This window comes from Glandiceps talaboti, chromosome 3 (assembly GCF_964340395.1).
Source record: "Glandiceps talaboti chromosome 3, keGlaTala1.1, whole genome shotgun sequence".
In the NCBI taxonomy this organism is placed as follows: domain Eukaryota; kingdom Metazoa; phylum Hemichordata; class Enteropneusta; family Spengelidae; genus Glandiceps; species Glandiceps talaboti.
In genome coordinates, this window is record NC_135551.1 from 13,608,637 (window position 1) to 13,618,426 (window position 9,790).

Consider the following 9,790-nt stretch of genomic DNA (forward strand, 5'->3'; position numbering starts at 1 on the left):
GTATCTGTATCGGCCGAGGCATTTGATTCACTTGGACTAGTTTGACCACCTATTGCATTAATTGATGTAGGTGACTCAATATCGTCAACAGCGCCGATGATTGTCCCGTAGTCATTCTCCTGGTGTTCAGGTTGCCTAGCAGGCTTTGATGGTCGTGGTTGTTTACACTTCCTAACAACTACGACAAGGATAGCTATGATTATAATTAACAAAATTCCAGCACCAGCTCCGCCACCTGCAATGACTGTGATATTATCCATTTGTTTCCCTGGTATAACTGTTTCTCCTAGACCAGGCTGAGTTCCATCTTTACCCCCTGTAGATGTTTTAAACATAGCACTTGTCAATCCTGACGACGGGCTCATTGGGATAATAAGCGTTGTTGAAGTAGCTGGAATAGTATACGCAATCGACGGTACAGGGGTCGTATAAATGGTTGTCAAAAGTGGTATGTTAATATTCAATGTAGAACTAGCACTATCTGTACCTGCACTGTTTTTCACTTCACACCGTATTGTATGATCACCATTATCCTGGGGGTTGATGTTAGAAATGGTAAGGGATGAACCTTGGAAAGTGAATTCGTCATCTACATTGTTGGGGTCTATGACCGTATTGTTATACAGCCAGATGATATCCCGTATGCCTTGATTTGCCTCATCATTACAAGTAAATGTCACATTATTATCTCTGTTTGTTATCGTAACATTGATTGGTTCAATTGTCACCATTGGGACGTTGACAATATGGAATGGTCCTACCGTACATGTTACACTGTCACCACTACTATATTGGACAATACAAGAAAAATTCAAAAGTGGTGGATCCAATATCTGTGGAATCCAGTGATATTCAATAAAGTAATTGAACAACGAACCCTCTTGACTGCTCCCAGCATTAGACCGTCCGAGATAACCACCCTGGTCATTTCTTTCCCAATTCATACTTGTTGCAGGCGCAGAAACACCTGATTGACATGACAGTGTCACTGTCTCATTTGGTGTCACTGTAATTGGATGGTCGTTCATCTGAATACTGTAACCAGTACTGGCATTCAGAGAACAAAGTGGATATACAAGAATCTTCACTGTAGCTATACGTGACCGTCCATCAGGTATGACAGTACCATTTGACCATCTCACTACACACTGATATCGACCACTATCCATTGCAGCAGTATCACGTGTAACATCATCCACACGTAACCCAAACCTTATGACATCAATATGGTCACTTATCATGTATCTATCTGTGTCCACAAGATTATCAAGTTCATTGTCAATCCAAGTATAGTTGTTAATTATGTATGTGTCCTCTTTAATCCATGACACCATTTGGTCCTGTAACAGTGAATTCACAACACAAGTTAAGAAAAACCACTGTGTAGTAGTACTTCCGTGTGTGAACTCCAGTGTCAAATTACCAGGTTGCTCGCGAAACACAGATGTAGCGTCCAATTTTGACAAAAGGTGCATAGAGACCACACAGTACATGAGTAATCGCAATCTTGTGTATAGACAAAACATGGTGTCAGGTTGAATTCAAGAATGTGACGTATCGTATGTAACTTGACGAATCATGCATCGATCCACTGTGTGTCAGGTTGAATTCTCTTTTCACAGTAATATATATTTCCTTATCCGGGTTCGTCTGCTGTCAAGCAATGAGTGATTGTCCACTTTGTGATGTTAATGTAGCAAGTGATGAAAATAAAGTAAATTGTAAAACGGTCAGTTGGACCAGAGGGGTTAAAATGGACAATTAAATTCATAGTAACAACAGAAACACAGAAACTGTTTACTGTTGGTGACAACACCTCTAAATTTAGGCAACGAACTTGCTTAGTAGTCTATAAAAGGTAAGGTAAATAGAGGGCGTACATTAGGTTATACTAACGTACATGCATTGTAGCTGCTACATAGGTCATCTCAAGTTATTTAATTGGTCAAATAATCCTCAGCATTACCAAGTATACAGGTCTCATTAAATAACACTAAGATAGGTCGATCGAATCGTTCCGCTCTTACCGGCCTCCTCTCATCATGTGAGAGGGGTTGAACGATATGTGAGGGCGCCCCGTCACGGCGCACCATACAGACTAACTAATTCAAAGACCTAGGACTCACAGCACATACTCAAGTAAGATTCGTATAAAGAACCTCTTTAGTGTAACAATACTTTGCATTGTACCTCGTTGTGTACGAACTTTAGATACAAATGCTTCAAACAATGTGTTCCTGTTGTGCTTGACAGTTTGGATGTCCTGTGTAAGTATTTTAAAAAATCCAAATATCTCACTGCAGTAAATGGAATGTACAGAAAAGACATCTTGAGAGTTTTAAAGAAAGGCATATATTCAGGGTGATTATATGTTGGATAGAAAGTCACAGAATTTATGTATTTCTGAATAATATACAAAAGTTAAAATAACGAAAGGAAATATCCACTGTAAAGCTTCGTTTAATGAATCACCACCGTATGCAAACCATTTATTCATTTCATAATTATGTTTCATTTTAACATATTGATTTGCCAGGTGTATGTAAAGATAACTCAAACCTTTTAAACTAAAACCGTAAATATCTTCTCTCAACCAGATTTTAACCAGTAGGTAAAATTATGATATATATCTGAATAGAAGTTCCGCTTTACTGCCATTTAGCATAGCTCAGAATCGATCTGATTGTATTAGATTGACTTGCATTGTGTCGAATTGAACTACAATCCACGACTGGTCGATAGCAGTTTTAGATTTGTCAACCATTATTTCTCAGCCTGATGGTTATTTTATGGAAGTGACTTTGTAAAGAATGTGAGATTGTTTTAATAAAATTGGATATCACTTAAAATAAAAGTCATAACGTTTTATAGACGGAAGTAAGAGTAATATTTTAATTTAAATATCAAAGTGATAACTTGATATTATTACGACACCAGTAAAATTTTAATACCCATTTCAGAGGAGATGTCTTAAATGTAGATGTGTACGCTTTCAAATATGTCACTACTTCTACCGACATACGTCCTTTTTTTATAATTACTGTCCTGTTTTCAAGCTTGTATTCGAGATGTGAAATGATACATTCGTCTAATACTCCCAGCTATTAAGAGTAAAAGGTTATTAAACCGATCTCAAATATATTAAACACTAAATCTTCCCTGCTAATGTAAAAGTGGCACAAGCTGAGTTTATACGATTTTTACTCAACTGTAAATACTTAAATTAAAGCCACATTCCAGTATACTGTTAATGTCGAGACACGTCTAATATAATAACATTCATTACGATTGTCTTCTGGCATTGTTAGAACAGCTGATTGATTGGTAGGGATTTCCTGAACATTTTTCGATACGTATGATAAATTACGTCATCGGATCATTTTGGGATTATATCTTTAGTGTCAGGTTTGAATTCAGTGAATTGCAAGTGGTGTTTACAAGTATGTTTCACTAAGTACAATACTGTGAGATATTTTGAATATACGGCAAAAACTACACCCAAATATGTAAAAGTCAGCTCGTGTCCCTTTGATAAACCTCTAATACCGTGTTTGAACATGTATGTTACAACTATATCGTAAATCAGAAGTAAAACTAAAACCTTAAAATCACTTGTTTAATACACAGCTCTACCAAAATATAAAATGTGGAATCGTTTTTGTTGGATATTTTTAAGGAAGACTTCATATTCATATTAGCTTATCACAATGTAGCTATCTAGGTGAAATAAATTTCATTCATTTCATTCATTCATTGACGCCATAGACAGTATAATGACGATTTTATAAGAGAAAAAAACGTATCGAATGAAGAATTTTGACGTTAGTATATTCGTTTCGTTTGAAATGCCACTAACTGTAATGAATTGGGATCTATTTTTAAATCAACTATTCAAACTTAGTTTGACATGGAAACGAGTGTAGCGATATTCTCATAGTGTGATTTTAAAGGACTGGTATGACTGGTATTACCGTTATGTTTTTAAATCTGCATTCACAGTTTCTTCTTCTTGTTTGACCTGTTTCTTTGTACTACGGCGTGGTTCCATGCTTGAAAGGTCCAGTTCAGCGTAAGTCAACCCCTCTGCATTGTTCATCGAAACAACATTTTCATCTTCGTTCAGCTTTTCCTCGGTGTCACGTATGTCTTGGTTGTTATCATCATGACAGTTGTCTTGACCTGGTTCACCTTTAATGTTCTTCTTCTTTACAGGTTTTGCATACAAGCTGTCAACGTCAACCGTCTCGTCTGCTTTATTGTGATTTTCATTCAGATGTTCGCTTGAACGATTATTTCCGTTCATCTCAATAGTAACAGAAGCTGTGCCGACAGTATCGTCGGGTTCATTCTGTACAGCCAGATTGACAGTTCCATGTGTCGCTGTTGGCGTATTAACATAACCGTCATTGATGACAGACATGACGTAGTGGTTTTCTGGTCGTTCACTCCCAGGTTGTATTTTTGGTGTTGATGACTTTCTGCATTTCATTATGCAGACCACTGTTATCACTATGACAATTACAAGAACTCCAGAACCGGCTACAGCGCCGCCAATGGCTACAATATTGTCTTGTTTCTGGTGTGGAGGTGGGCTTTCGTTCTGGTGACCATTATCAGGTGTTGTTTGTGTGGATGTTGTATATATAACTGCGGAATGGGTTGTAGGCCCAGCCCTACCAACAGTGCCTGTAGTTGAAAGTGATTCAGGTACAATTGTTGGTGCTCGAATGTCGACAGTTAAATATGAAGTAGCGTTTCCTGAGCTAACATCATTCATTACCCTACATACCACAATATGTTTTCCGTTTTGATCTTCACTAATATTACTTACAATCAGAGATGTCCCATTATCATTAACCTTGAAGGACCCTGCTTGGCTAACTTCAGTGCCATCATAATACCATGAAATATCAATTTCTAGAGCCTCGATCTCGTGGAGTGCGCAACTAAATATCACGGAGTCCACTTCGTCGGTGATAAATGCAAGAACTGGTTGTAATGTTACTGTAAGTTTGTGAATGATGTTAAATGGACCCAGAGAACATGTTTCCTCAGTCTGATCACCCTGAACTAAGCAAGTGAAATTAATTGACAAAGGATCTATAGCCAGTGGTGTCCAGTCGTATTCGATAAAATATGATCCGTCAGCGTATTGTACGTCTCCTGACCAAGGAAGAAGACCTGTTTGGTCGCTGCGAGTCCAGGCCATAGATGAAATGTTTGTTTGACCTGAAGAACAAGACAATTTGTATACTTCTCCGGTCGTCACAATAATTGGCATGAGTAGTGTGTCATAATTGACTATCATACAGTTTGGGAAATGTACAATTTGTATTGTTACTGCAGCTGTATGGGATTGTCCATTATACGCGATAGTGCCATTGGCCCATCGGACTACACACGTATACTGGCCACTATCCAGTTCAGCAGTGTTTATCGTTATGTTTGCCACACGCAATGTATATTTTAAAGGGTTGTCATGCTCGACAATCACGTACCTGTCTTGATTAACGAAATTATCTTGATCGGCGATGTTAAAAACAATATGACGGGTAGTGATATATTGGTCATTTTTCATCCACCATACATTTTGGGTTGATAAGAGAGACAAGTTGCGAATTTCACACTTCAGGATAAATGACCTTGGTACAACACTTCCGTGTTCTAGAATCAAAGTCGTGTCCTCTGGTTCGACAGCGAATACATCAGACTCTGTGTCTAATGGAAAAGAAATACGAAGCAAAACAAGTCCGATAACTATGGGTATCCATGGCCTGTCAAAACGGCACATTTTATCGTTGATTTTGAATTTTCTTGATACGCTTGAAAGGTACGTAACCCCAACAATTGCAAGTGGTCGTGGTATTTCCTCATCCGGGATATTTAACTATAGACACAATGGCTAGTGTCAGTCCAGTCGTTAAACCATATTTGGAAGTGTGCTCATTTACATGAATTTTTCTATATCAGTTGAAGGAGAAAAATAAATAATTTGATCCCGTAATGGCTTGAGAAAAAAAATGTTCCAACAGACAGAAGTAATAAAAAAAAATCTTGCGATATGCTACAAAATTAGTAACGGAGGGAAACAAATTGCATTGCTTCTGCATATGGAAAATATAATTTGATACAGGACTGACAATAGCAAAAAACAATTTGTTGTCACAGTGATGGGAAAAAGATTGCTGCCATACCCACTTCCTCCAACCCACCCACCCACCCATCCCACCCCACCCGACCCCCGAAATCAAATGGTTCTCTTAAATAACGTAGGCGGGCTATCATGCTACTACTACTCAAACGAAAGCGCCGCGTATGGCGTTTCATTGGGGCCTTTATTATGTACATCTTATTTGACTCGCCTCAACAACTTATTTGGCAACTCGACATCTTATTTGATTCGTCTCGACAACTTATTTGGCAACTCGACATCTTATTTGATTCGTCTCGACAACTTATTTGGCAACTCGACATCTTATTTGATTCGTCTCGATAACTTATTTGACTCGCCTCAACAATTTATTCGGCTCCTCGATACCTTATTTGCCTCAACAACTTCTTTGGCTCCTCGATAACTTATTTGACTCGCCTCGACAACTTATTTGAGTCGTCATCTGCATATTCGCCATGTGTACATCTCATTCAAGTACTCTATCGCACGTTCTGCTGGTAGACCTAATTTGAACACCCCAAGTCACTGGAGATGTTTACCATGCCAAATAAGTTATCGAGCATCAGAAAAAGGAGTCGAGTCAAATGTGACATGTATTATTCTTCGAATACTTTTCAGTAGGCTAGAGGTACCGTTGTATCATGACCCGGAAATACATCAGACGGTATGCATACCACTCAGAAACCATACGTTGCTGCTCGAGAGTATCACAAATCTCACAATACAAGACACATCGTCATTATCCATATTTATATCAATAATCAGATATCGATCTGTGGAATATCCTAGAGGCATTCAATCAATTTGTGTCAGGATGGGTGAAACTTGAAAGAAGTGTTTACGTTCGTATGTCCACAATGAACTACGACTCGTACGACGACGACGACTACTACTACTACTAGTAATTGTAGCGAGGCACTGCCACAGGTAAGATTTTCGCCTATGTTTTCAATTGAAAACTAATTTGAAGTGCAGTGGTTATATTTACATAAACTATAGAATTTATATACTATTCCTCATATATGTAGCGTCACTTCACAATGTCAACGAAGGTGCTGACACTATTTTTGAAGGACCACCCTCCGCCTTCCCACATCCCAATCAAGTATTACATTGTGCCAGCAGTTTTGAAGTTGAAAGAAGCATCATTGCTATGTAGCACACATTTAACGAACTCACTTAGTTGTTGTATCACACTGTTGTTTATCATTTAAAAAAAAAAAAAACCATGTTGATAAGATACATGTCATATGTATACACAAACAGCTGGCACTGATTCAACACACATTCATACATCCCATAATGATCACATCACTTTTATAAGAAACAAATATAGAATACATGTGTGTAGTCTAGTGTTTGAATATGCTTTGCACTCCATGCACAATATAAACAGAAGTCTTTATAATTAATCATCTCTAATCTATGCTGATTAATTGTAATGTTTTTGTATTGCATGATAATATTGAGGATAAATCAATTGTCCCTAATCTTAATTGATTTTGAGATTCTCGTCCTAGAAATTATTGAGTAAAACAAACTGAGATTCACTGTGCCAAGTGTTTTCATGTGAAACAGAAATAAACATGCCATAGATGAATAGAAACAATATTTTACCATAGCTTATTTTGATATAGGCATAAAATATCTAATCAGTATTGTAGTAACCTGCTAACAAAATATCTATTTATTTTAGGTCCTGTATTGTCAGCACTTGATAAAGAAACCACTGAATCCATGAGTGATTGTTGAGATTGGTGGAAAGATAGTAGCAGCTCACTGATTACATGGCTGGTCTTGGTGAATGCTGTGCTCATGGTGTTAAACAAGCCTTAGATGAACCAAAATTAATTAACTGCAATAATAATTGATTAACTGCAACCACAGTTGCAGTTAATCAGGGTACAGACAATATTTTATTGCCATGGTCACAGTTACTCAGTCCACAGGCAATCTTATCATGCCATGGTTACACATGCTCAGTCTACAGACAATCTCACCAGGGTTGCAGTTACTCAGTGTACAGACAATTTTCAAGTTTTGCAATTCCAAAGTTTTATCATTTTCTAGCTCACCGTTTTCAGTACCTTTCTGCCATTTTTCACTGTAATAGAAAGGTGGAGTGCTTTGTTTAATCAATTTAATACATTTAGTTCTGATCTTGCTGGTTATTAAAGCACCCCATTTTTATGCAAAACCAGACATGTCTGTGAATTGTGTTTTGCATATTTTTGTGTGGTGATTATTTGTAAGAAGTTGTTTTTTGTGTGTAACAATTTAGCTGCATTATTATTTTAGCTTGAATTGAGGCATCTGTGAAAATCAAAAACAGCTACATTTGTAGACTAGACTGGGACAATGCCTACTGGTTACTTTATTAGTGACTCTGTGCAAGTCAGACAGTCACTGAACAATCATTGAAACTTAGTGTATGTCAGTCTCTGAATCCCAGTCTATGAATCCAGTTAAAAGAGTATGTGTTAGTTAATCAATGAAAATCGGTGTAAGACAGTTGCTGTATCCATTATGTAAAAAGTATATATTATAGTCAGTCATTGATAATCATTGAAACTCTACCCATGTCAGTCACTGAACTGGATTAAAATGGCCATATGGATATGAGGATTAGCTATTTATTTTGGATTTTAAATTTATAAAACAATGTGAAACAACATATGTTAAGTCCTTTGTTTGTAACTCAAATTCTGAAAGATTAATAAATGTATAACATGTTTGTTATTGTATGTACAATATCAAACTTTTTACACATTATTTTAGCTTTTTACAATGTAATGACTTACATAGACTTGGTCAGTATTATTTCACATTGAAGGAAGCCATGATAACATTGTTTCATAAATTAACAATTCAAAATAAATCCTCATCCATGTATGGCCACTTTAAGGTAGTGTGTATGATTATAGACAAAAATAGCTTGACTGAAGAATTGAAGAGTCTTTTCCTGTGTATTTTAGTCACATCACTATAAAGCAGATATGTGTGTATGCTTTTCTTTAGTGCAATCATACCGTTTCCATGCTATAAACAGTCTAGCATGTTCAAGGTAGTGGTAATCTGCTGTATTCAAAGAATTCTATAAGAAGAACCTATGGAAATCAAGATGGTGGACAATTTGAATTCATATGATTTATCCTCAGTATATTAGTGTGAGCAGCACATTCTACACTGTTGTTACAGTACTTTACTTGAGGATCTGTAGACTGAAAGATCCAGTCTTGTGTAAACTCCTTCATTACATCTGAATGGAATATTGAGTTGCTGCCCTGCAGCTTTATATCCTGAGAATTTGACATGTGTTACTGTTGTTGACTGTGAATGATCATGTAATATTCTGATGTAATACTTACCTTGTTGGGTATGCAAGTTTTTTATATTAAAATATAATTTTCAATTTGATTTATTTCATGTTTCTATACATTATGTAATGTAATGTAATGTAATGTAATGTAATGTAATGTAATGTACTGTAATGAAATGTAATGTAATGTAATGTAATGTAATGTATGGGTGGGTGGGTGGGTGAATGGATGGATGGATGGATGTACATAGGGATGTAGCTAATTTTAAATGTAGCCAGTAAAATGTGAAACATAGGCA

General features: G+C 36.7%; 1 protein-coding gene and 1 long non-coding RNA gene across 2 annotated transcripts; one reads left to right on the forward strand and one right to left on the reverse strand.

Moving 5' to 3' along the window:
- Positions 1-3,624: 3,624 nt before the first annotated feature.
- On the reverse strand, positions 3,625-5,571 carry LOC144433068 (uncharacterized). Its single transcript, XM_078121380.1, has 2 exons — positions 5,499-5,571; positions 3,625-4,686 (listed from the first exon to the last, which is right to left on the reverse strand). The coding sequence occupies exons 1-2, from the start codon at positions 5,569-5,571 to the stop codon at positions 3,974-3,976; spliced, it is 786 nt and encodes a 261-aa protein (XP_077977506.1). The 3' UTR covers positions 3,625-3,973.
- An 818-nt stretch (positions 5,572-6,389) lies between these two features.
- Positions 6,390-9,589, forward strand: LOC144432821 (uncharacterized). The gene is made up of 2 exons (XR_013480745.1): positions 6,390-7,099; positions 7,869-9,589. It is a non-coding gene; the product is annotated as an uncharacterized LOC144432821 (long non-coding RNA).
- Positions 9,590-9,790: the final 201 nt, after the last annotated feature.

What these genes read in the sequence shown, in the direction of transcription:
- LOC144433068 (XM_078121380.1), bottom strand. Translation starts at nt 5,571, where the DNA reads ATGACCAATATATCACTACCCGTCATATTGTTTTTAACATCGCCGATC. An exon ending in AATTTCGTTAATCAAGACAG is followed by an intron (nt 4,687 to 5,498) that starts GTACGTGATTGT and finishes TTTCAACTACAG; the next exon opens with GCACTGTTGGTAGGGCTGGG.